General features: G+C 39.9%; 1 protein-coding gene across 1 annotated transcript; it reads left to right on the top strand.

Moving 5' to 3' along the window:
- The first annotated feature begins 10,924 nt into the window (after window positions 1-10,924).
- On the top strand, window positions 10,925-27,121 carry LOC140242004 (UV-stimulated scaffold protein A-like). Its single transcript, XM_072321748.1, has 14 exons — window positions 10,925-11,061; window positions 12,089-12,179; window positions 13,967-14,206; window positions 15,134-15,254; window positions 16,398-17,177; window positions 17,607-17,719; window positions 18,280-18,532; window positions 20,191-20,377; window positions 22,081-22,233; window positions 22,652-22,712; window positions 23,714-23,836; window positions 24,492-24,588; window positions 26,009-26,249; window positions 26,758-27,121. Exons 1-14 carry the CDS (start codon window positions 10,925-10,927, stop codon window positions 26,855-26,857), a joined length of 2,697 nt encoding a protein of 898 aa, XP_072177849.1. The 3' UTR covers window positions 26,858-27,121.
- The last annotated feature ends 667 nt before the right edge of the window (window positions 27,122-27,788 follow it).

Genomic DNA, 27,788 nt, shown 5'->3' with positions numbered 1-27,788 from the left:
CCAACTTCAGATCAACTTGAAGATGCTCGCTAGCCACTTTCAGCACAGTGATGTCGGTATTTTCCCCTGGTTTTTCCGGGCAACCAAAGAGCCTGACACAATTTCTCCGCGAGTATTGTTCCTGGGCATCTATTTTCAAGTCGATGGCATGAAGCCTGTCATTGTGCTTGCTGATCAAGGTCCCTTTGGAGGTCGCCGATCTGCCTTGATTTCTCATTATTGCTGACTTCCAGCTCCATGATCAGTGCCTGCTGTTTTTCCATAGTTTCCTCCATGGCTTTGACCCGCTTGGCGATTGTTCCTTCCACCAAAGAGAGGAAACTCTTGCTTTGAACTATGTCTTCGAGTATGACTTCTTGCACAAGGGCGGAGTCACTCCGGTCTATTGACTGGTCTTAACTTACAACGGAGGCGCCAGATGACATGGTGGGAAGACACAAAGACTCCCTAACAAAAAAGTCCTGTGGTACTCCCTGTGGTACTTGTCGGTACCACACAATGTACCACACACTTGTAATGTTACCACAGGAACTGTGTGGTACTGTACCACAGGCTTGTAGGGTACTCCCTGTAGTACTTGTCAGTACCACACAATGTACCACATAAATAAATGTTACCACAGGAACTGTGTGGTACTGTTTTACAGGCTCATGTGGTACTCCCTGTGGTACTGGTTGGTACCACACAATGTACCACACAAATATATGTTAACACAGGAACTGTGTGGTACTGTGTCACAGGCTCGTGTGGTACTCTGGGATGTACCACAGGGCAGTACCACAGGACATTACCACAGGAAAGTACCACAGGACAGTACCACAGGACAGTACAACAAGACAATATACACACAAATTGTCCTGTGGTATTTTGGGACATACCACAGGAGAGTACAACAGGAAAGTACCACAGGATAGTACCACAGGACAGTACCACACGACTTGTTCTGTGGTATTTTAGGACGTACCACAGGACAACGCCACAGGGCAGTTCCACAGGACAGTACCACAGGAAAGTACCACAGGATAGTACCACAGGAATTGTCCTGTGGTATTTTGGGACATACCACAAGACAGTACCACAGGATAGTACCACAGGACAGTACCTCACGACTTGTCCTGTGGTATTTTGGGACGTACCACAGGACAGTACCACAGGGCAGTACCACAGGGCAGTACGACAGGACAGTACCACAGGAAAGTACCACAGGATAGTACCACAGGACAGTACCGCACGACTTGTCCTGTGGTATTTTGGGACGTACCACAGGGCAGTACCACAGGACAGTACCACAGGATAGTACCACAGGACAGTACCACACGACTTGTCCTGTGGTATTTTGGGACGTACCACAGGACAGTACCACAGGACAATACCACAGGGCAGTACCACAGGACAGTACCACAGGGAAGTACCACAGGATAGTACCACAGGACAGTACCACACGACTTGTCCTGTGGTATTTTGGGACGTACAACAGGGCAGTACCACAGGAAAGTACCACAGGATAGTACCACAGGACAGTACCACACAACTTGTCCTGTGGTATTTTGGGACATACCACAGGATAGTACCACAGGAATTGTCCTGTGGTATTTTGGGACATACCACAGGACAGTACCACAGGATAGTACCACAGGACAGTACCACACAACTTGTCCTGTGGTATTTTGGGACGTACCACAGGACAGTACCACAGGGCAGTACCACAGGGCAGTACCACAGGACAGTACCACAGGAAAGTACCACAGGATAGTACCACAGGACATTACCACATGACTTGTCCTGTGGTATTTTGGGACGTACCACAGGACAGTACTACACGAATTGTCCTGTGGAATTTTGGGATGTACCACAGGACAGTACGACAGGAATTCCTGTGGTAATTTTCGATGTATACCACAGGAGAGTACCACAGGAACTGTCCAAAATTCCACAGGAAAATCATTGTAAGGCAGACTCAACTGAAATCTATAACAAAAATACAAACAAAAAAGCACATATTAATATTCCTCAATCAATTGATAGATGACTTATGCTGTGAATTATAACAATTGATTTGCCATTACTTGTCCTGTCCTATACTCCTACAGTATTACCTATTTAGTGAAAGTGCTGATGTAAAGCATGAGAAATTTCATAAGGACTTCTGTGGTACTCCTGTGGTACTCCTGTGGTACTCCTGTGGTACAAATTTTTACATAGCTCATGAATATTCATAAAAAGCACTCTAGATTTTAGAAAATACATATATGACTTAAAAAGTCAAAGTATTAATGATGGAACTTACTTTGAACTTTATGAAAGATTGTCTAATTATGTTATGTTATTCCCAATATCATAGATATCGTTATGAAAGTGTAATTTCATATCTTGATAATAAAGTATAATCGAGTTAGTAACCATGCCTTAATGCTTTACGGATAGACGGCCATATATATGTGTACTGATACGGTCGATGGCTACCTAGGAATAGAATATGACTATATAGATCTATTGTAGGACTAGATTGGCACTTGGCCATTAGACTCTCGTTTGAGGTTATATGTTAGGAGTAGGACAAGGTATTAAGTAGGGCCATGTTTGTCCTGAAATCCATCACTCACCTATCACGAATATTCCTTGATATGTGGCTAAAATTCTCCCAGATTTTTTTTTTCGATCTATCCCGTGTGGTACTCTCCTGTGGTACCATGGAAATGCTGTGTGGTACTGCCCTGTGGTAATGCTGTGTGGTAATGATCGACCTGTGGTACTGTCCTGTGGTACTGTCCCAAAATACCACAGGACAGTTCCTGTGGTACTGTTCTGTGGTACTAGTCCTGTGGTACTGCCCTGTGGTACGTCCCAAAATACCACAGGAATTCCTGTGGTACTGTCCTGTGGTACTGTTCTGTGGTACCGGTCCTGTGGTACTTTCCTGTGGTACTTCCCTGTGGTACGTCCCAAAATACCACAGGAATTCCTGTGGTACTGTCCTGTGGTATGTCCCAAAATACCACAGGACAATTCCTGTGGTACTGTCCTGTGGTACTTTCCTGTGGTACTGTCCTGTGGTACTGTCCTGTGGTACCGTCCTGTGGTAATTACCACAGGAGTACCACAGGACTTTTTCGTAAGGGCTGTCCTGAATGAGGATGGTTGTCTATTGTCTGGGGATTAGCAGGCAATCAAGCTCAATGAGATGCCACCAGAGGTTGCTCACTAGAGTATTGACACCTCAAAAGCCAAAGCGTGGAGCAATTAAAGTGCCGGTTCAAAATCCCAACCGGTCAAAGAACACTCCAACAAACAGCGTAAAAAGTGAGCATGTGGGACCGAGGCACAGTTTCTGATACTTGTGGTCCAAAATGGTACAAGAAGTTACTGCCCAACTAGGGCCAGTCACAGCAAAACAATATCATGATATGCCGTCTCCTGGTGGATTACAATAGTCCCAACAATGTTTACATGATGAACTACTCACAAAAAGTTGCAGAACACAGAACAAATTTAGATGCTTTCAGGAGCAGTAGTTTCCCATCAGAAAAACTGCCAATGGTGAGAGTCTTGTTAGTAGCTCTTGTTGCATGAAGTGCAAACCTGATGAATACAATGCACAAAATTAATGTGCATGCCCCAGATGGTCAGATGCTAACTTTTTGTGAGATACAAAAGAGCTCATAGAGGAGAAAAATCTCTCTGTGAGATACATACTAATATTTGATTTTTTCTTCAGACCTGAGGTAACGATCAAGAATTAAGATTTGAAGATTTAAATTGATTGTTCCACGCCATTATTAACCACAAAGTTCCATACAGGATTTCAAATGTTTGTTTGTTTGTTTTTTTCTGAAATACAGCTTGAAATTGATAACTACGAACTAACACATGTCCAAGATGCCAAAGAAAAGAAAAGATGAAACCGTCAGGGAGGTGTTATATTAGAAAAGGAGTGGAATCCGAGGCAATATGTACACATTTATGAAGGTTACTAGATTCTATAGCATCGCAATTAGATTCCAAGCATTCCACTAGCTTTGATAGGCCTATAGGCCTATATATGTATATATATACATATATATAGGCCTACACACACACACACACACACACACATATATATATATATATATATATATATATATATATATATTCATTTATATTCAGATGTGTTGTTTGTTTGTTGTTTTTAGCATTGAGGGATCTCCTATGATCCTTTTTGAACGTTTTACTTATTAGCATAACAAACATAATAAACAAGGGCGGTCCTCGACTATTAATGATAATAAATAATTCAGTTCAATCTAACCCAGTTCAATTTGATTTTGTAATATATCAAATGTAGGAGCGTTGTCGCTGCAAAACCAAGCTTCAACCACTACAGACATGAGGGAAAACTCCTTCATTGCTATTCCCAGAATTTTGTCCACCCCGACTGGTCATCACATCCTGTGGTCAGTCTACACACCCTACCTCCTTAGGAGCCTAACCTCTCCCATAAACATTTCTGGATAACTTGTCTCCCCATTGTCTACCAGTGCTAAGTTTCTCCCCCATCATCCCCATCATGTAAAATGTGAGTCACTGGTGTCAGTGACCCATGGATTGACAGTGGTCATTACTAACCTACTCCTTTGTTTTATTATAATCTGAATCCCTCTATTTTGAATATTTGAATATTGTAGATTAAGCCCCTCCTTCGAGTATAGATGTATTATAAAAGTGACCATGTGCTTTGGTCAAGAGTTCTCTCTTTCACCCTCTTCGGGTAAAGACACAAAGCGTTGGTCTCCCTTGCCATCCCTCTTTAGGGGCAATATATGGCCGTTTGATGGGGAGTACCTATTAATATATCATATTCCTGTAAAGCGTTATATCCTCTTGTGACTAAATAAAGAGCCTGGATTTGGATGCTTATTATGAACTGGTCTCTTGGTCCTTTCTTTGGAGCGTCGAGAAAACATTTAATACCAATGTAACACCGATTACGCCATCGAAGAACATCAACTACAAAATAAAGGTGTTACATTCTGGTGGCAGCGGTGGGATGAGTAATCGAGCCCATTCTTCTGCAGGTGGGATTGGACGAGCCCATCTCCATATTATACCACCCTGGATTTTGCAGTTTGTGGACTGTTTATACCATTTGTTTCTCGACTTTGGATCATCTCGAGACAGTTGTCTGTGGAACTGAATTCGAGCCTTTGTGCATTATAGAAGGCACGACCCTGCTTGTGGACACAATAATTCCCCACTGTTGAAAGTGAATCTACACAGTGAACTATATTTATCATCACTTTCCTCATTCACCATCACGGCATCATCACCTGCTGGAGTGTTTTGTGTTGTAATGTACATGTAAGCTGTTCGCCACTGCTGGAGAATCAACCTTTATCACCTTGGATGAGCTGTTCTTCTTCATTGGGGATCTACTTTCATCGCTGACTTGTACTGTTTGCCTCCTGCTATTTTAATGTGAGTCAACCTGTGCTGTACCCGGCTGTGACTCCTGTTCATTGATCAGTCGTCTTCACCCAGTGACATCATACATGGACTGTACAGCGCTACCGGTCATCTACGAGGGATCTGGATGAGTTCTTCTTATTCATATTAGTTTTTCCTTTTTCACTGAACATTAATTACTTAATTCGGACAGACTCTTTTACACATAGTATTTTCTTTTGTCTTAATCCTGTCCTCTTTTTATGAGATTTGTTTTTATGTGCTGAGTGTTGGTACGTAGCTTCATTATACTCCGTTGTTTTAACAATTTATTTTTGCTTTCATTTTATATGCATGCTGATATAAGTATTCAATTGTAATTGTGTGACGTGCGTTTGTTTGTTGATGACATTACTTGTTTTTTTTTACATTGATTACGGTTCATGATATATTGCTAGTTTTGTATGTCAGTTTATGCTTGATTGGGCATAAGTTTGTTTATTTTCTTTTTTTATGTTTGCATAGGGTGAATTATTCACATCTTCATATTTTTGTTCTCTTCATCTCTCTTTTTCTTCTCTCTTCTCTCGCTCTCTCTCTCTCTCTCTCCTGTGTAATCAATACTAGTAAGGTGTTTTTTTAAGTTGGTTCTTTCTCATTCTTGACTTGGTTAAACCATAATTTCTAACAATGGCCAACGAATACCCCACTCATACTACATCAAAGTCTTCCTCGACCATCTCTTCAACCCCCACCTCCCTCCCGACCCACTCTACTTGTTGCATCCCCTCCCAGTCACCCCAACTTGCCTCCCCCCTCCCTCACCATCCCATGATGTCCATGCACGTAACCATGATCCTCCGAACCGCACTCGAAGCGGCCGGATTGTACACCCTCCTGATTATTACGGTAACCCCATCTCCTCAGACTTCACCTCTTTTTTTCGATTAGGCCTTGGTAAACTTGACTTTCAGACAACCTTAATTAAGGATTGTTGCTATTTGAAAGTTTATCACATCATATGTTTTATGTTCACTTTATGTTTTTGTCGTTTGACTTCTGAATGCAAAGTAAGGAGGTATTGCCCCCTATAATGCCATTCCTTTGTATATATTTTTTCTTCATGACCATCAGACAGTTAATGCAGGTCATGATTTACGTTTATGGACAAGCGTAGTTCCTATCGACTACTGCCTTAACATTGTTGTTTGCTATAATTTCAGGTGTGATTATTTTTCAAGCCAACAATGTCTTGCTCATATTTCACACGAGTGTTATGTAGTTTAAGTTTTAATCATTGACTTTCTATTGCTTTGATTTTTCTTATGTTCTGCCCGTTCTCTGACTCCTCAGCTTTTGAATTTCCTCCTCTCTCTATGTCATGATGCTTTTAACATATTTCTGCCTGTCCACAGCCTCATGTGGACCAATTACTAAATTTTCTTTAGCTTTGCACATTTCTGTGAGGGCTCTATTTTTCACACACGTATTCATATGACGTTATAGCCATACCTAGATTGGCCTATTTCTAATATCTGTTTGAAGGTGTTTTTCTTTAAATAATGTTATGCTAACAATATCCTGGTTTCAAGTTTTTCATTCCATAATTTTTTAAATGCAAGTCTATTGCATCTTCATTCCATCTTTAAAGTTGGCTTTATTTTTCCTGCTTATTCGAGACATGGACCTAATTATATTTATACCTAGATGTGTTTATTTTATTGACCAGTTATTTGCTGAATTTGGGTGATCAATGCAATCACTTTCTCTTTGGTTATTATTCTATTTTGTTGGAATTTTTATTCCTTTTCATGTGTTACACCCTATTACACATGGAGTTAGTTGTTTTGGATTAATGTCAATATTGTAGTTTTCGTATATATTGTTCAGATGAAGTTGGTTTTTGTTTAGTTGTTTAAATTCACTGTGCACACATTTTTTTTTCCTCAAAGTTTGAATCAGTATTTATGCGATTCTTTGATTTTTGCCTCGGTTTTACAACTTTCAGTATTGCAACACAGAAACAGGAAAATGTTTCATGATTTTTCCCATGTGCTCATTGCCTTTTAACTATGATTTCATTTGATGTTTTTGTAGTAATGTTAACACTATGTTGAATTTGATATTTCTATGTTCTTTTGTTTCCTTCTACCTCTTTCCACTTTCTTTCATTCCTTTAGTCATGCTGTAGTATTCTGTATGTTTTATCATTTTGTACACATAAGTTACATTTTGTATCCAGTCCCCTCTCTCATTTTCTCACTGGAGAATACTCTCAGTTGCTTTTTAGGTCACCTGTCCCACTGTAATAAACCTCCTTGAAACGAGGACGTTTCATTTTGAAAGATGGAAGTAATGTAATATATCAAATGTAGGAGCGTTGTCGCTGCAAAACCAAGCTTCAACCACTACAGACATGAGGGAAAACTCCTTCATTGCTATTCCCAGAATTTTGTCCACCCCGACTGGTCATCACATCCTGTGGTCAGTCTACACACCCTACCTCCTTAGGAGCCTAACCTCTCCCATAAACATTTCTGGATAACTTGTCTCCCCATTGTCTACCAGTGCTAAGTTTCTCCCCCATCATCCCCATCATGTAAAATGTGAGTCACTGGTGTCAGTGACCCATGGATTGACAGTGGTCATTACTAACCTACTCCTTTGTTTTATTATAATCTGAATCCCTCTATTTTGAATATTTGAATATTGTAGATTAAGCCCCTCCTTCGAGTATAGATGTATTATAAAAGTGACCATGTGCTTTGGTCAAGAGTTCTCTCTTTCACCCTCTTCGGGTAAAGACACAAAGCGTTGGTCTCCCTTGCCATCCCTCTTTAGGGGCAATATATGGCCGTTTGATGGGGAGTACCTATTAATATATTATATTCCTGTAAAGCGTTATATCCTCTTGTGACTAAATAAAGAGCCTGGATTTGGATGCTTATATGAACTGGTCTCTTGGTCCTTTCTTTGGAGCGTCGAGAAAACATTTAATACCAATGTAACACCGATTACGCCATCGAAGAACATCAACTACAAAATAAAGGTGTTACAATTTGATTCTATTGTCCATTTCTGGAAATTTGTTTTGTTTGCATGCATATTGGTACCAGAATGCATACAGAACAGATGATAGAAACATATACATGACAATTACATTCAAGAGATATATAGTAATACAATATCAATGTCAGAAATACATAATACTGGTAAGAATCCATACCTATATTGTGCCAAAGACAGAGAATTCTGACAAAAAGACAAAGAATTTGTTTAATTCTTTCAAAAAGTCAAAGACTCTAGACTTCATCATTGACATCTGACGCTTGAAAAGCTCAAAAGGTGCATGATATTATAGCTGAAAAACAAATCAACAAACATAAAACATAGGCTGATACCCTCGAGGGTGTAGGGCAATTACCCCTGGGCAATTACCCCGAACCCTTCTCCAGACCCTAATCCTAATCCTGAACCTAATCCTAACCCTAGCCCTAATCTTTACTCTAACCATATCAGCTAACTAATATTAATCCGGGGGTAATTTCCCTGATACGACCCTCGATGATGATAATTTCTTTAAAACAATAAATCTGTAAATCTGCAGTTTACTGTAGTCCGGAGCTTTTAACAGTTCTGGTAGAAAACTCTTGACCTACGATGGCGCAATTCATCCTGATTGCGTACAGTTTGCAGCTGGCAGGATTGCTTGTCTTTCGAGTAAAATGCTCCGGCCGGGGGCGCGGCGGGCGGTTAGCGGTAGCAGCATAGCTAGCAGTGTGCGGCCCGAGTGCGGCCCCATACCACCACTCGATTTATGCTGGTAGTGGTACAGGTGAGACGTCTTTACTTTGAACACTCGTTCTTTGTTTGTATGTTCGTTCGTTTTTTACCCGTTCTGTGTAAAGGTCATCTGCAAGATGTAAGTAGGCTGGCCTAGGTGACTTGTTTTGATTTGTGGGAGTGATTTATGGTCACAGACAAAAGATTTTGAGTGGCGTCCTCAGAACGTTAGATTATTAGAAGTGCCAATAGTCCCAGTAACCGGAAAACATGTTGACGTTTAACTGTTAGTGTTTAACAACGCAACGTCAAAGCTCGGCCTCGCCTCGCCGGTCACCTACTAACCGTACCAGCGAGCCCATTGGCATTAAACTGCCGCCTTACGTCTGGTTACAGCGCCCCGGGGTTAGGCCTGGGCTCGGTCTGTATAACTAGTATTAGCCCGACCAGTGGCCAGGCGCTGTAGCCTGTATAGGCCTACAGCGACTGGGATTATGCCATCATGGGCTGTGTAGTGTTTATCGATAGAAAATTATACAACTGGGCTGTGTATAGTTAGGTCTGTATCGGCTATGCACGGTGTTGACGTAAATTTTATAGTGTCTGTCTGCTAGACTTTTAGATTCCGTAAAGCATTTTCTCGGAGAGATGCACGGCCATGGGTTGGTGCACGTCTGATAAAATCGAGACGTAGGGCCTAGACGACTGTTTGTTTATGGTTTTCCAATCCAACAATTTTGATTCCTCCGTGATTGTAAAAAATTGGGATAAAAAGGAAGTAGGATACTATTACTAGATCTAAACCTAGAAAGAGCTACGTGTAGTATTAAAGGGATATTTAAAAAGGGATAAAAAGGGAGTGGGGTAGAAAACTGAGGAGAGTTGCTCCCTCTCTCCGCCTTGTAAAAAGTTTTTGTACCTTTCACTGATTCCACAGCCTATGATATACATGTAGTGATGGGCAAAGTGTTGCTTTTTTGGTTGATTTAATAAAGCTATTGCTTCAGAATAAAATTTAACAGCGAGTGTTAAGAGCAACAAGACTTGTCCATCTTGTTACAGTCTGTGACCTAGAGTGTGACTTGTTTCTGCACAATACCAAGGGCATCTTGAGGCAGTGATCTTGAGTGTGAGAATGTTGAAATAGAACAAGTGCAGTGTAGAGGTCATTTGATATTCTAGGGATTTTACTAGTGAAAATATAAATCAGCATGGTTGTTAATGTTGATTTGATCACAGTCAATTTGGTCAATTTGTGATTTTCATGTCATTTCTGCATGTGGACAGCTCATCATCACAAATTTACGATGTACTTTTTATCAGTTTGGTTTCATGGCTATTAATCAAGTATTGGGTCAAATTCAACATCACATTGTACTAGCCAAGTTCAATTTAGTAGAGGTTGTTACACACACAACACAAATACGCACACAAAACTTTCTTCCTGGGGTTTACCCATACGTCATTATGCTGGGTGCTTCTATTGTTGTCATTTTTGCATACCAGCAGTCTTATTCTAAAAGCACATTCTAACCAAGAAGACAATGTATCATAGTTACACTGTGTCATCCCACAAGTGTGCCTGGTTAACCCAGCTGATGACACTGTCTGAATATATGAAAATCAAAATGACATTAGTTTTGCTTGTTTACTTTTGTTTTCTCATTATAGTTCACCAAAGTGCTCTTCATTCATGGTACAGAAGTTCTGAAATTTGTGGGTCATGGCTACTGAAGAGAGTAAAGCCTCTCTTGACCATGGCCTGTGCCAGCAGATGGCCAACCTGGTGGAGACTCTGACAACTACAGGGAAACCTGCCCTTGACCAAGACATAATGAAACAACTCAAGAAGATATGCAAGTGAGTTTAGAGGAAGGAAATTCTACTTTTCTCTTTAATTTCCAAATCTTCTGCAGATTTTACCAAGCTATTACAGTCATTACGTATAGATAAGTGCAATTTAACTCTGGGATTTTCTCTTTCGTATTTTTTCTTGTAGGTGTTTGTTATAATTGCTGCAAGGATGAATAGTTAAATGTTATTTCTACCCTCAATAGTTTGATTGAGTAAGTTTGTTTACTCACTTCCTTTGACCACTTTTTATCATTAATCTTCATCTTTCACCATCATACTATTCTTCTTGATAGACTGTGTAGGAATGCTTGAAATCTTCTGTCTTGTTTATTAGAGGCCCATGGGAGATCTTGCAGTGTCTTTTGCTGCTGCAGCCTTAAAACATTTGGAGTGTCGTCTGATGGCTACTTAAATGACAATGTGCATGAACTTTTGTATTGAAGGTGAATTAGCTAACTTAGTACCTACTGTAAAAGTGGATATTTTTGCGTGACTAATTTTTCGCGCTTGGCCAGGTAAGAAGAGTTTCGAGTGTTTTTAATTCCGCGGAATCAAGACATCACGCACAGGAATGTATGGCAAGCAAAAATATTTGTGTGCTTTTCTTTTCACGCTAGTTTCTGGTTGTGCGAAATGCGCGAAAATTTCAACACCGCGAAAATTTCCACTTTTACAGTATGTTTTTGATAGGTGCTACCTTTAAATTTGACGATACAATGAATGTCCTTAAATTGTGTATTTAAGAAAACAAATTTGATCAACATAGAACAGATGGTATGATTTTATTTGTGAGTTCTCTCTTAGATTGTTCTGTTCATGAAATATGCAAAATCACTGATCTATTATTAATATGCATTGATGCGTCACATTTATTTCTTCTTTCATAATTACCCGTAATGTGCTATACTAGATTTATGAAACTCTGAAAGTGAATAAACAGCCTTTCATGGCGCATTTGTCAGAAATGCTACCCAATCACCAAGATGCAAGTTGGTATTAACTCTGTTGTTACATTTCATCCACTCATTTCTAGAATGTCAGATGCTTATGTTGAGCACTGTTTCCATCTAATAATCACTCAACTAGAGGAAGATCATGCAGAAATTCGACTTTCAGCCTTTCAGGTAAGTTAAAACCTTTTCCAAGTCCCATATGTTAAAAAGTCATTAGAACATGTAATAGTGGTGTATAATGAAAGTAAGTCATGACATAGCCTATCGATGAAATATCAGGAAATCAATTGCAATGACAATCCATTTTCAAGATTATAACTTGGTAAATAAAGTTGTATGAAAAATCAGACACACAATAGAAAAGGATAGAATTTGTAGACTTTCACATGTTTTGTAAAGACTGTGATAATATTGATATCAACCACATGTGTAAATGAGATGAACTCATATTGCCAGTGACTTATTTTTTTTTCTCTCTCTTATCAGTCTGCACACTAATCTCCTACATATATCCTGTCTTGAAAATGAAAAGAAAAACTTTCATGCCTTCCTTCAAATTGTTGTACTGTCAAACCCTAGGTATGATGATTTTTAGGGAGAAGGGTTTCAAATTTTGCTGAACACATAACCAAAAACATAATGTTAAATTCATGCAGACTGTCTCTGCTAAGATTTAGAAAGAAAAAGAAGGAAAGAAAAAAAAAAAAGATAAGTATGGTGTGGTTCTGGGTAGTAGTAATAGCAGGACAGAAACCTGCTGAAGAGATTAGTGCAGACTGGAGACTGGGCTAACTTGTGTAATTATGACTATGTTTTTACTATAGATGGTATACCAATACCATTCTCTGTTATCAAAGGATAAATATGCCTTCAATTTATTGCATTTCATTTCATTTCATCTTATTTAAACTTTCAACAAGGATAAAAAACACACGCATATATAACATACAAATCAAAACAATGTTAATGTGAAAACATAGTTTTGGTAAGGGTTTGAGAACCCGTCTGGCACCATTTCATATTTGCTTGCAATATATCGAAAGAGTCTACAAAGAAACTTACCTGGCTGACGCGATTTACCGGGATGATGAGTCGTTTTGGAGTATTTTGAGAAAAATAATAAAAGTCGGAAAACCGACTTTTATTCCAGAAGGATCCAGACTAACTCGGTCTCATGGAAAACTCGACCCTATTTCAGACATTTTACACGCAGTTCGTGATCGCCATATTCTACTGTATAATACCAAACGAGGCCTAACTGAACAGACAGGAAAGTGCGTGCTAATCCTGTACAAAACAAATGGACAGCGCGCGGTCCTCAAGCCTATACGCACATCACCTGAGTTGCTGAGATGCGCTGTCTTTGAAGTTTTTGTTGTTGTTTATCAAGCGTCTTTGATTGTTTTTAGAGGTGCTTGATAGGCGCACACTAATTTTGCATGGGCGCCAAAGAGGGTTTTTGATGCGCGCGTTGTAACAACCCGGACCATTACTGCGAGTAGCCAGAACGCGAAGCGCTAGTTTATACAGGCTGCTCCCATAGTACAACACTGTACAGTCAAGAGGGACAACCAATACAACTCAGCCCGCCGTCAAAGCGAGGCCGAGTTATCCCCGAGTCCGAGTTTAGCCTGACCCCGTTCGCGTAAGTTCTGAGACTGAACCTTTTTGGTTAATATTTCGCATTTTCGTCGTTACCCATCAAATCTCAAATCTCAAATCTTGTTATTACAGTGTTATTCTGCACATTTCCTAGGCATACATTCACATTTGGGAGCGAAATTTGACAACTTTTGCAGGCGTACCGGAACTATGTTTTGGCTTTAACACAAGGTATTGATACATGTACTGTACAATACAAAACAAACACATACAAACCAACACAAAGTACACATTTGGTTTTGGCATTGGTTTTACAATGAATGCACTACACACCATTCTCTGTAAATGCTTATCAGGTGATCAACGAGCTCTTCAGCCGATCGCACCGCTTCCGCGAGCTCCTGGTGGCGGACATGCAGGAGTACCTGGAGCTGACCGTGGAGACCAACGTAGACTTTCCCCTTCCTCCTCCCAAGCCTGCTGCCAAGCTCCTCAAGGAGCAGGCCCTGCGTGCCATGCAGGAGTGGCACAACAAGTTTGGCAAGGCGTACAAGAAGCTGGGTCTGGGGTACACCTTCCTGAAGAACTGCAAAAAGGTTAGTGAATTCCTGCAAGCACCACCGTTGGCCTGGTGGAATTCATGTCAGTTAGTGTTTGCAAGTACGGAATTCTCTTTCCGTTATCCACCTGTCACCCATGTTTCCTGCTGTGACAGGAGAGACAACAAGAGAGAGATATATAACAAAATACTAGAAAAGGAAGTGAGTATTGGTGTTAGTTTTAGTTTTTTTTATCAATTTCTTTGTGTAATTTCATGTTAATAGATAGGCCAAACTGAGAGTTAGGTGAGGGAGGGAAAGAGGAGTTAGGCATCTTACAGAGTGTATCCATTGATTTGGTATAATGAATGTGTAGCTGAAGTTGACTTGCAGAGACCAATACAGATAGACAGATCGAATAGATAGATAGATAGATAGGCAGAGATAGAGAAAGCAAGGGATTGTACATACACAGATAGAAACTCTTTATGCCTTATCTTTTGTGAATCAGGACTTGAAGTATCATAAGTGGTTAAATTTGCAATACCATCAAGATAAAAACCATAGCTATGGATTTTGAATGAAGTATTATCTCTTCCCAAGAAGCAAACTTAGTGATTTATCCATCCTGGAGATGATATACATTTCAATAGTGATGTGGGAGCCAATATTTTATGTGTTTCTTGAAATGTCTAGCATACACTGTCAGTAGGGACATATACATTGTAGTAGGCTGGTAGAAGCCTGTAGAGCAAAGTTAAATGTGGAAGAGATGGGTAGAGGAGGAGATTGAGAAGGTTGGCTTTAGAAAGGAGGATACCCAAAATTTGGTTAGATGACAAGAAGGTGTGAGAGCAGTTGCTTTTAGAGCAAGGTAAATCTTGCCACATCCGGATCAAAACTGGCTAATGTAATGTATGTAAGGTAGAAAGCTGTTTATTAAGCCTGAAAGAGATTTCTTCGCTTGCGTTGTCTCTGCTCCAGGTTGACTTTGTCAACATCCAGGCCAGGTCGGATGCTGCCAGGCAAAGGGAAGAAGAGAGGCAGCGGCGTCTGCAGCTGGCCCGCACCCAGAAACTCAACAAAATCACAGAAGAGATGAGTGGTAAGCGAGTATCTCAAACCCTCTTCAATGATGCCCCAAATCCCCAGATACTGAGCGCTCTTTGTCTGGTCATGTTAAGAAAAATTGTGTCCAAACGTCATGTGAGTGGAAATGGAGCCAGTACTATGTCTTTTTGTAGGGAAAGACCACTCTCAGCCCTGGTTGACTTTAATGAGAAGATAGAAGAGTACAATCAGCTGGATGGAACAGTGGTAACAGTGGAAGTTTTATTAGAATTTGACACTAATGAAATAAAAAAAGTGAGAATGCAGTGAGGTGGCTCAGACATTAGCATATCTGCATTTCAGTCATATAGCTATTCTATAGTTTGGGCATGGGTTTGGATCCAAGTGAGTTTTACTGAGCAGTGTTGTGTGTTATCATGCTCTCTCCTATGCGTAGAGGCGAAGCACTCTGTCCGTCAGATAGGACAAAAAGTGGAGGTCTCGTGTGAGAGAGTCACGACTCACACATGTATCCTGCTTCATTCATTCATCGTGAAGAGCAGGATGCATAACCTGTTGTAATGGTTTGCCCCAAGTGCAAACAACTGGACCCCATGGAAGACCAGCTAGAGCAGCTAAATAAGGGTTGTCCAGCCATCTTGATAGATGGAAAATAAAAACAGACAAAGTTGTGCAATTTGATTATGTAATGATGTTGACACCTCATTACTCTCCCACTTGTATGTACATGAAAATATGGCCATTTTATTTTTTCTTTGTCAATAATTCAACAACTGTACAACTCTTCCCCTGTACGAAATTAACATTACTACACTTTACAACTCAATAAAAACTTGATGTGAACAATATGATTATTTCCTTTTGATTTCTTGTCAAAATGAGGAAATTGGATGAAGATTTATGTACGAGTGTATGGGAAAGGGATACTTGTGAGGCCAGGACTTGTGATATTATCTAGTTTGGATATGAATGTGAGGATTGCAGCTTTGCTCGGAAAACATTTTTAAAACTGTGAAACTCCACAGCTTTCGTACTTCATGTCCATCCTCAATGAATCTTCAACTGTTCTGTTTGTTTCATGTTACTCTATATTGAAGAACCAAGTTCAATGTAGTGTAACTGTTAATTTGAGATATTGCTCTATTTAAACTGCTTCATGTGATTGTCTCTCTTGCAGAACTCATTCCAGAGATCCAAGAGTGTCTCACGCAGTGTGAAAACTGTTTCCAGCTTTTGCTGCCAAACATGGCACAACCAGAACACTCCCCTGATTCTCACAAGGCAAGGCAGGAGAAAAATTTCAAACGAGATGAAAGAACTCAATCACCGCAACCATCTACCACTAAAAGGAAAAGAAGGAAAACCAGTGGCAGTGCAGACCAAAGGAAAGAAGAACAAGTGGACCCAACGACAAAAATGAGCCACAGCAACACCACGTCTAAGATCAGCCCTGCAGACTCTGCAAGAACAAGCATATTTGACTTGGATGAGGAAATGACAGCAGAGGGGAAGTCCTCTGGAGATGTAACTGGGCATAGTGAGGCAAAAAGGGACAATAGAAACAAAGGAGATGGTGAACAAACCTTGGAGAGCAAGGAGGATCCAGCCCCAGGGAGGAGAGAAGGGAAAGATGATGAGGGGAAGACCCAAGGGGGTACCTGTAACGGCCATAGTGAGACTGGAACGGGAGGAGACAACAGTGCCAAGCTTTGTACAAAAGACAACACTGATAACTTTCAAGGAACAGATGATGGTGACAGTAGCAAGGATGAACCAGAAGAGGAGGAAGAGGAGGAGGAGGAGGAGGAGGAGGAACGAGAAAAGGAAGAGGAGGATAGGGAGGATGTTGAGATGACAGAGGGGTATGAGGATGACATTGAAGGTGGAAGCAGTAACCTGAAGCATCACGGCTTGCCTTCATGGACTAGCATTAACATCAACATCAACGTGGATGCAGGTGAGAAGATGCCTACTTCTTGCAGTTTTCCAAGGTTTGCTTTGAGCGAGATTTAACTTGAGTGATCTTTCCATGTTGAGTATTGTCTTTCATGCCCTAGATTTTATCTGATAGAAAATTGATGCAAAAGGAAAATAATTGAATTTAGCTGTATATGAGAATATTTCAGAACTGCATCCAGCTTTGAGATTAGATTCAATGCCAAATATCTGACATAATATCCAGATGTGATCTTGTTGATGAAATCAAGGTATCCTGGAATCGTCCTCCTTTTTCTTTGATCATTCACACTCTACTCCTCTAGAGATTCAGACAGTACCAGATCTGATCGATGAAGCATTTGGCCAAATCTGAGTAATGCAGTCACTGCTAACAAAACAGTAAGAATGTTGTAGAACTATGGATTTCTTGTATTTCTCATTTGGCAAGGTGGATTAAGTATCAGAGAGGATGTCGACAATACTGATGTTTTGACCAGCCTAACTGACCAGCAACTTCTCTTGGGCACCAGATACCTGACCAACATCAATGCCTGGATGGAGGTTAGCAGAAGATTCTTACTAAGATACACATTAACCACTGCCTATTAACTGAAAACTGTAAGGGAATGTGATATTTCTTCTGTGATATAACAATGCTGCATTCATTGGTGAGTACTGGAAGATGCTATTTACTAAAGTGTGAATGTTTCTTTAGTAAATTGTTCGAGGTGTGATTTGGAAACTAAATATAGATCTCCATATGAAACTTACAACTTTCAAAAAAATTCCTGCTTTCATTTATGTAACCAATTGCATCTATAGGTTTTTCTTTTCTACAATGTTTATTTTTGATTTATGGTCATCTTTGAATGCCCACACATAACATCAAGTACTCCCAATAATAAAAAACAGCAAAAAACAAAAACAGCAATAATGGTTCAAGAGCAGTTGAAATTGTATTCATACTTATTATGTACCTTGGGGTGCATAGTAGATCTTTGGTGTTTTTCTTATTTGTGGGGATGGACAATCAAGAACAAGAAAGAGATGAAGGGTGAACATTGTACAAATGTAAAAAGTGAGCAACCTTGAATATTGACAGTTCCGTTCTTTCTTTCCAGTCTCTCACCAAAATGGGTCAGTCTGATAAGGTCAAGCAATTGATTGACCTCAAGAGGGAGGTGTTGGCCAGTCAGGAGAAATTTAAGACGCTGAGTGTGCAGTGGTCAAGGCCTCAGAGGAGGGGTACTGCAGTGAAGAGCAGAGAGAAGAAGGAAGCGGTGGACGATGACGATGACGACGACGGGTTTGAAGCCGTCCCTGAGAAAGAGGGATATGAGGCGGACATCCCAGAAGAATTAAAACGGGAATTTGGTGAGTGTATTTCATTACCTGTGACCGGAATGGGAAATTCCTTTTTTTTTTAAAGACAAATCATTGTGTACTACATTTATTCTGCAAACAAAGGTAAGTAGAAGGCATGTATTGTGTAGACGGTTAAGCTTTAGAGGAGAAACCAGTTATCTGATATGACTGTTTTAAACACACAGGAAAGCAAAAACATAAACAATGATAAATCTTAGGTTTGAGTTTCTTCAGTTTGTCTCCCTCTACAAATGAAAATTTGTTCAGATTGCAACTGCTGATCTGTAAATTAACAAACATGTCAGAAAAAAGGAACCAGTGGGACTCGAACCTGTCATCTACTGCTTTCCGGGCAGCGACACTATCACCAGGCTGTCCCTGGTTGCCGGCAGTGACACGATGAACATGGAACAAATACCAGGTTAATAACAGGTTCGATTCCCACCGGTTCCTTTTTTTCCGACATGTCTGTTAATTTACAGATCAGCAGTTGCGATCTTAACATATTTCATTTGTAGAGGGAGACAAACTGAAGAAACTCAAACCTGAGCCTTCACCCCTCTGAATAATATTTTTCTTTCATTTATCCTATGCCTTGTCCGCCTTGGACTACTTAACATATTAGTGTCGGAATTTCGGGGCTTTGGTATTTGTTCCATGTTCATCGTGTCACTGCCGGCAACCAGGGACAGCCTGGTGGTAGTGTCGCTGCCCGGAAAGCAGTAGATGACAGGTTCGAGTCCCACTGGTTCCTTTTTTCCGACATGTTTGTTAATTTACAGATCAGCAGTTGCGATCTTAAAGGGGAAGGCTAGTAACTGATCAGTGGGAATCAGTGGAAATGCTGGGAGATGATTGTTCCAATCCTTATGGGATTCATTCAAGAGTTCATTGTATATCTATTGTTGTGTGAAAATGATTTGCTTCAGAACGGTCTCATATTCAAGTAATGTGCAGTTTAATGCTTCCAGGTTAGCGTCCCTGGTCAGTGACGGAGCATTAATCTGCACATTACTTGAATATGAGACCGTTCTGAAGCAAATCATTTTCACACAACAATAGATATACAATGAACTCTTGAATGAATCCCTTAAGGATTGGAACAATCATCTCCCAGCATTTCCACTGATTCCCACTGATCAGTTACTAGCCTTCCCCTTTAACAAATTTTCATTTGTAGAGGGAGACAAACTGAAGAAACTCAAACCTGAGCCTTCACCCCTCTGAATAGTATCTTTCTTTCAATGATAAATCTTGCTTACAATAACTAATCCAGCTAACTGAAATTGTGTGGAAAGCTTTTAGAGTGTGCTTTCTTCAGTAAATCTCAGGGATCTTGTGTCCATGTTTTATTCAACTTTGTGTGATTCTTAGTATACAGAACAGAGCTTCACCCTTCAAATTATTCTCAATGCAAACTATAGAGTACAGAATAGATTTCATTACAATGTAGCGTAATTTTTGCACATGAGCATGTCATGAGGGCCACAATTTATTAAGAAAACCTCACCACACACCAATGTGATGTTAAAGTAACAGCTACCATTGGCAGTGAATACATTGCAGTATTTATTTTTGTGAGGTTTGTTTGTTCATTTGTTTTGCTTCTGTTTCAAAACGTTTGAGAATGAATTTGACTGATCTTGATGTAACTATAATCCGCTCAGACCTGAGGCCTGCAGAGAAGGAGAAGGAGGAGCAGACGGAGGAGGGGGAGGCGGGGACCAGTGCCAGCTGGCATCCGTACAGAGATGCGGACATCAATCTCCTCGATCCCACCTCCCAGGCGGGAAGCGTGGCGGCCATGAAGGAGCGACTGAAGAAGATTCGGGATGAGAGGCAGCCTCCTCCTGGGTGAGTCCTCCATAGAGCATTCCTGGGATCATCACTCAGCGTCAGGGGCGATGAGGGGACTCGGTTGGCAGAGTGTCTGCTGTGCAAAAGCTCAGGTTGAAGTCCTATTAAGTCTAACCGAGCAATATTCATGTGCAATCATTACATCCAATCTAGTAAGAGGCAAAAGCATACTGTCCCTTGGGTCAGGTATTAAAGGGAAGGCAAACCCAAAGAGCAATGTGGATTGAGTGAAAGCAGCAAAATTAGTAGAACACATCAGTGAAAGTTTGAGAAAAATCGGACAATCGATGCAAAAGTTATGAATCTTTAAAGTTTTGATGTTGGAACCGCTGGATGAGGAGACTACTAGAGGATATGACGTATGAGTGGACAACAATACAAAGAAAATATAAAGGATATTCAACAAAAATTCACTTTTCTAGAATTATGAAAGAGCAGTGGACCAACCGCTTTCAGAAAGCAGGGGGAATAATTGCTACCCTTAACATATGTCAATATCAAGTTGATGGAATTTGTAATTTTCATGAAAAATGGATTTTTGTAGTATTTTCTTTATATTTTCTTGATATTGTAGTCCACTCATACGTCATAACCTCTAGTAGTCTCCTCATCCAGCGGTTCCAACACCAAAACTTTAAAAATTCATAACTTTTGCATCGATTGTCCGATTTTCTTCAAACTTTCACTGATGTGTTCTACTAATGTTGCTGCTTTCACTCAATCCACATTGTTCTTGGGGTTTATCTTCCCTTTAAATGCAGGTCCTGTGTACTAGGGAATCATAACTATAACACGTAATACTGGTAAATCCCACTTCACCTCTTAGTAAAGAGTAGGGTGTAAACCTTTGTGAAATGGTTCGCCCTACAGACCCACACCAGCGAGGGATAAATGATACTGATCCTACCTGGAGTTTGCCCCAAGTGACTTGCAATAATCAACGAATGGTATCAACCTGTCACATTGTGCCATAAGAGAAGAAGAAGAATCAATGTCAAATGCATTGATCACCTGTTACAGTGTCACTGACAGCTCATTAATCAATGTAATATGGATATGTATACAGATAAGCTGCAAAAATATGTATCCTAGTACCATGTAACACTTTTTCTAATACCCAGGAGTCATTGTGAATTGATCATTTTCATTTCTTTAATTGTTCATGCACAATGGAAAGAAGCAACTTGGAACATTTGTGTGAACAGAATAATAAGTTTGTCTAATAGTTGGATTGTTAAAAATGAGAATCTGAAGTGTTAACAAAGGTATGAGAAGTAATCATGCAGTATGTATAACTAAATGAAATTATATTACTTTGTTACATTGTATATTACCATATTGTTCACTGTGGTTTTATCATCATTGATTAGAATCAAGTAGGCCCTACTGCCTGCACCAAACACAGTAATGAGTCAGCAACTCAATTACATTCATAACCATGGCTTTTGTTCTTGATTGCAAATATAGCTCCATATGATATCTTTTTCCAAGTCCATTCGTGGAAAGTTAACATAAGCAGTGAACGAAGATGACACATTCTCTTCATTTTAGCCGTGGTTATGAAGTAGGCTCCTGTGAAACCATAATGGATGTAAATCAATGCGTGCATCATTCATATGCATTGAATCTATGGGTAGCAATTGTGATGTTCTTTGTTCTGATATTGGCTTACTCAATTTTCATCCATCCATCCATCAAAGGACCTACGTCATTCCTCCAAAGGGGAAGAAGAAGCTAACGGCAGAGGAACAGGAACGGGCGGAGCTCCTGAAGAGGGCTCCTGTGGTGTCCTTTGGAACTGACCTTGCCTATTGGTCAAACCCGGAGGACATTAAGGCCCCGGTCATCCTGAGGTCAGTCAAGTCTAACTGCATTGTCATCCACCTTTGCTGCCACCTCTTTCTTATTTCCAGCAGTATTCACAGAAGTGATCATCCCACGGGCCAAAAGTGAATGAGATTTTGGAAATGGCAGAAAGAATGTGCTGTTAACAAGGCTTTGCACTTTATTTTGTCATCAAAACAAAGGTTACATTTCATTGAATAAATGTAACAGCTCAATTCAACCATGTATCAGTAATTGAGTAGGTGAAATTAATTCGTGTGTAACATATTGTGAAGTATTGTAGCTACTAAGGATGTCTAACAAGTTAGTAGAAAATCAGTTAAAGATGAATGATTATATTTGTGTGTGTGTGTGTGTGTGTCTGTTTGTTTGTTTGTCTGTGTGTCTGTATTTTTGATTAACAGAATGCCTTTCCCCCTTCTCCAGACCTGACACAGATGCAAGAACGTGGATATCTCACGTTGACAATGAGGAGGTTGTTATCGAGGTATGTCCAAAATATCTGCATTCCAGCAAGATTTACAGAGTGACTTATGCAGCTTTGGGCAGGAAATAAAGAAAGCCTTATTGTGCTTGTTCCTTACCATGTTGTTTCCCTGATTAGCACTTCTTTTGGCATGATTTCTCCTGGATGTAAAATGTTATTACTCCAAGAGACCCATATTTCTGTGGTTTGATGTTTATTTTGACTTCTACTATTCATTGTTGGCATTTCATAAGGTAGAGTAAAGAAAAAATGAAACCTTGACTGCAGCTCTCAAAGAGAAGTAAAGTAACAGAAATAAGGGGAAAACAAGATTTCATTTGCTACTGTTTCTTTGAGGTAGTGTTTGCTGCTGTCACAATTGAAGGTACCCTGGGGGTATGCTATTAGATATAATTTTCTTTGTAGACTTATTATCATTTCATTGTTCATGAGTTTTACATTTATATATAGATTGCTTGTCACTATCACTCAGGTGAAGCGTATTTTCATAGATACCATTTACAATGTTAAAATGAAGAAAACAAGTCAAATAATAAAAATGTGGGTAAAGATTGCCAAGGGCAAGAAAGACATTCTTAAAACAAACACAGCACAACAAACAATAAAGAGTTAAATAAAATGCTAAGTGCAGCAGTAGCAAATGATTGATGAATTTGACCCATTGAGGACGAGTCCCGAGTATACTCAGGCAAGTGTCTATGGGAAATGCGTGCTGTAGCAAAATCAGTCTGTCCTTAACGGGTTAAAACAATCAAAACTATGAGGAAGATGAGAAAGAAAAAAAATTCGAAAAAAGGTACAATGTTGGTAAGGAGCCTATTTCTCCAAAATGAGTATAACTGATTTAAAGATAACTGTTGATTTATTTTGGGTGGTTGGATTCTGAATGGAAAGGTGAAATAATGTCTTCCAAGATGTCAGCAACAGAAGAATATTTAGTGACATCAATCTTGATGTCATCTCTGTTTGCATTTCATTCATTTGTTGGCATGAACACACAGTCCATTAAGGATGACCTGAAGACCCGAGTCATGAACTTCACCGGCTCCTTCAAACCTGTCAAGTGGAAGTGCAGAGCCCCCCTCCCCAATGGTTCGCTGTGCGAGAGGATGGACAGACACAAGGTTGGTGTGGGAAAAATACCACCTTGGGACCCTCTGAAGTGTGCTTGTGATGGCCTCTACAAAAAAGAAAAGAAAAAAGAAGAGGCCATTAAGGGTTATGCAAACTACCATGAGTAGGAGTTCCCTAAAGAGTCAATTCTAGGCCCAAATGTTAATAAAAGAAGCAAAACAAAGCTAAAATAACATTTACGTAATGCATAAATTCATATAAAGTGCTTTTTTATTTGTGCTGAGGTGTGTGTGTTTGTGAAATTTTGTGGCATGTGCATGGCTTTATCTGGGTTGGATGCTGACCAATTGCTGGATATTAAACACCACTGCCAACCCCTAACCCCTAATCCAATACCCAATATTTAGTGAGTGTGGAGAACTGTTGATCAATAAGCTGAAATCATTTTTAGGTGAGCTTTGTGTAGAGATGAAAACAAATACAGTGGTAAAATCGGGGAGGAAGGCCTTGAGCCTCGGTGATTAAGTTTGCCTTTTCCTCCCCTGGCAACCAGCGGTATGCACCCAGTACCACTAGATTCTTTATATCATGGAATATGACTTTCTCCTTCTGTTTTATGTTAAAATGCCAAAGTCAACACACCAAAGCAAATCAAAATTGCACATAAACTAGTAATTTGTTTGCTTGTTTGTGTTTTTTGTCAAGTGTCCTTTCCATGGGAAAATAATACCACGAGATGAGCTTGGGAATCCTCAAGACTCCAGGCCATCAGACACACCCAAGTCAGAAGCAACTGCACAAGGTACAAATGATAATCATTTTGTTATATAATGTATATTATGTTTAGTGTGTATTGTATTAATGTTAATGGCAGTAGCTCTTTTGGCACTTTTTCTCAATTTCCATGCACAATTTTCTCACATTTGCATTTAAGAACAACATGAAGTATGGCATTGTAGATCAAGTCAGTATCCTGTAGATGACTGGAAATGTACTTTCTTTCTGTTTTCATGAATACAGTGGGCAACTCCCATTTGCCTTCTAAAAGGCAAAGGCTTTCTGCTGTGAGTTAGTGGCTACTTAGTCACTAATGGTCATATCTGAAGAACTCCCATTAATGAAAGGACAAGTAGGCGTCACATTATTATGGAGTACCAATGCAATGATTGGAAATGAAAGACACCAAATTTACTCTTTTCTGATGTGGAAATATATTTCAAACTTGAATTCAACTTATAGGCCCGAATTCACGAAGGTGGTACAAATGAAACCATGGTTTAAACCATGGACAAAAACCATGGAGCGCCAAGTGTCGCACGGAATATTTCGTTACGAAATTGATCATTTCGTCGACAAAATGACCGTTTCGTTAACGAAATTATCATTTCGTGGACGAAATGTTCATCTAGTTACAAAATGTTGTCATTTCTTAACAAAATAATCATTTCATCGACGAAATGACTGATTTCGTGACGAAATATTTCATGCGACACTTGGCGCTCCATGGTTTTTGTCCGTGGTTTAGACCATGGTTTCATTTGTACCACCTTCGTGAATTCGGGCCATAATGTATACTCAGAAGAGAAAGACAATATTTATATTGTCCCCTTGAGCAATTTTGATGGCCCTGTTGAATCCTGTTTCATAAAGTGTGATTGCCAAGAAGTTAGATGATCAACTACAATTTTTTTTTTATGTTTTGTGATGTCTTGCTTGTAGACAACAAATATGAAAGTGGTCTTTGCTGGTCTGAAATTCAATACACCTTTTACAAAGACTCCAACCCCAAGCAACTTCTGATCTGGAGATTCTCCCGCCCGAAACCCCTAGCAAGCGGGAGACCTCAAGTTGATGAGTGCGAAACGTGAAGTTCCTAGGGTTCTAGATGTTCTCTGGTGCTATCTAAGGCTTATTTTTTCAACATACGATAGCAATAAGTAAGAAATCCTTTCCACCGGGAGACACAGAGCCAGGGCGGGAGAAATCAAATCTCAAGCGGGAGAACGGGAGATTCTGCGAAAATGGGCTTTCGGCGGGAGAGTTGGAGTCTATGCATTTATGCATGGATTATTATGTGAACATAATGTATAGTGGACTGTATCAGTAAAATGTGAGAGTGCAGTGTGTTGTAGAGCAGACACACAGACAGAATTACCAGAGCTTGTGTGCTACTAGCACTTTTCAAACAGATATTGGTTCTGATAACTCGCTGTCAAATTTAGAACATCCAGCAGCATGGCAGGATCCAGAACTGCTACGAGACATCGAGGGTGCCACGGGACTGGACCTTGGTTCATCGTCCTCCTCCTCCTCGGGAAAAGCCGGGGGTGCCAGGAAAGGAGGGAAAGGGAAAGGCTCCGGAAAGAAAGGCAAAGGAAAGGCCAAAAAGTACCCGGGCCTGACTGACATCAGGAAAATTGAGAACACATCCAGAAATCGGCTGGAAAAGCGTGTTCTGAGCAGGTAAAGCTGCACCTTGACCTGTCACGGAGTGAAAATGTGATAGTAGTATGGGCCTACCTCAGTAACACTTCTACTTTTGAGTGCCAGAAGACTCAGTGTTGGGGGTTATACTCCCCTGGAGTGACTATGCATTTCTGCCAAGAAGAGACACATTCTCATTTTAGAATATTAACGAAATGTGGAGACATTAAATTTGCAGTGCTTTAAACCTTTTCAATGTCATTGCAGTGGATCACTTTGCAATGTTGCCAGGATTACTTTTTATTTGACATATTCAGAATTTGGTTAGAGTGAATCTGAGGAAATGTGGATGATGTGATACCAACATTGGTAGTGCACTGTGTGCACATTCTGTTCAAGTGTTATTTGCCACGTTTTCAAATTGAGACAAATGTGCGCTTTTGTTGACAATGCTTATGAATAGAAATGACTGCCTGTAAAGTAGATTCCATGTATTCCATTTCTCTTTTTCTCATTTTACTTTTGTATTTTTTAAAAAAATTGTCAGGCAAGCCATGAAGAGAGTCGCTGCAGCCATGAACCGGGTAGACCAGAGGAGATACATGGACAAGTTTGGTAACAACTTCAACTACTCCATTAAACAGTGACCCACCAACAGCTGGCTTGAGCTTTTATCTTGCATCCCCCATTACTGGCAATTTAGCTTGGTTGCCATGAGAATGCAGAGCTAGTTCTACTCCACATCTTTCTGGTCTTCTATACTCTGAGAAACTCGTACTTACATGGAGATTCTTCAACTTGATATTTTTTGTTTTGACCACAATGAAAGCACCTAGACTCACAGAGATGTTTTGTTTGTTTGTTTTGAGCATGATTTCCATTTTAAGTCTTACGTTTCTCCCAAAATAGACTGCAAGAGAACTAAGAATTAAGTCACATACATTTTGTGATATTTCCTTATGTCAAATTTTCTAAGTAGGATGTCCAATGTACACTTTTTTATGACATTGGATGCTCCTGTTTGTACAATGTATATTCAGAAATGTTGGCAGAATTGTTTCTTGCCTATCTACTGTTGGGAATTTTATGTACGAGATGTCAGTCTGTACATATTGTGATTTTCTTTGTTAAAAATGAGTCATGTGCCTCCTCCATAACCACAATCAGGAACATAATTTTGGAACCACCCTGCTCCAGCAGGCAAGATGAGAAAAGGGAAGTTTCTGAAAGTCCTTCACATAGAACATCACGTTACTCTTTGTTTGTACACAGTATGTATAGAATGAAAGAAATTTGTGAATGTGGTATGAGTAGTTTCCATTTGAAACAAATTTGTTGATTAGTTTATGTGAGTCACAAACAGACTATGATTGTTCTGATCGAGCACTAGTGTTTTTCTGTTACTCTGGATGTAAGGCTGTTGAATGTTCGTCTTCCTCCTTCTGTCTGTCTATTTATCTGTCTGTTTCTTTCCCTCTCTCTATAATCTCTACCTCAGCATATTATACTACTGCTAGTGCAGCAGACTGTATAAATTGTATGTTATATTTTGAGATATTTTGTGAGTGCCACATTTTG

Source organism: Diadema setosum, chromosome 18 (genome assembly GCF_964275005.1).
Source record: "Diadema setosum chromosome 18, eeDiaSeto1, whole genome shotgun sequence".
Lineage (NCBI taxonomy): Eukaryota > Metazoa > Echinodermata > Echinoidea > Diadematoida > Diadematidae > Diadema > Diadema setosum.
The sequence above is the reverse complement of the archived record's forward strand: the minus strand, read 5'-3'. Positions and strand labels throughout refer to the sequence as shown.

Coding starts and splice junctions, on each gene's coding strand:
- LOC140242004 (XM_072321748.1), top strand. CDS start 10,925: ATGGCTACTGAAGAGAGTAAAGCCTCTCTTGACCATGGCCTGTGCCAG. Junction 14,207..15,133: donor TCCTGAAGAACTGCAAAAAG/GTTAGTGAATTC, acceptor TCTCTGCTCCAG/GTTGACTTTGTCAACATCCA. Junction 20,378..22,080: donor GAGAGGCAGCCTCCTCCTGG/GTGAGTCCTCCA, acceptor CATCCATCAAAG/GACCTACGTCATTCCTCCAA.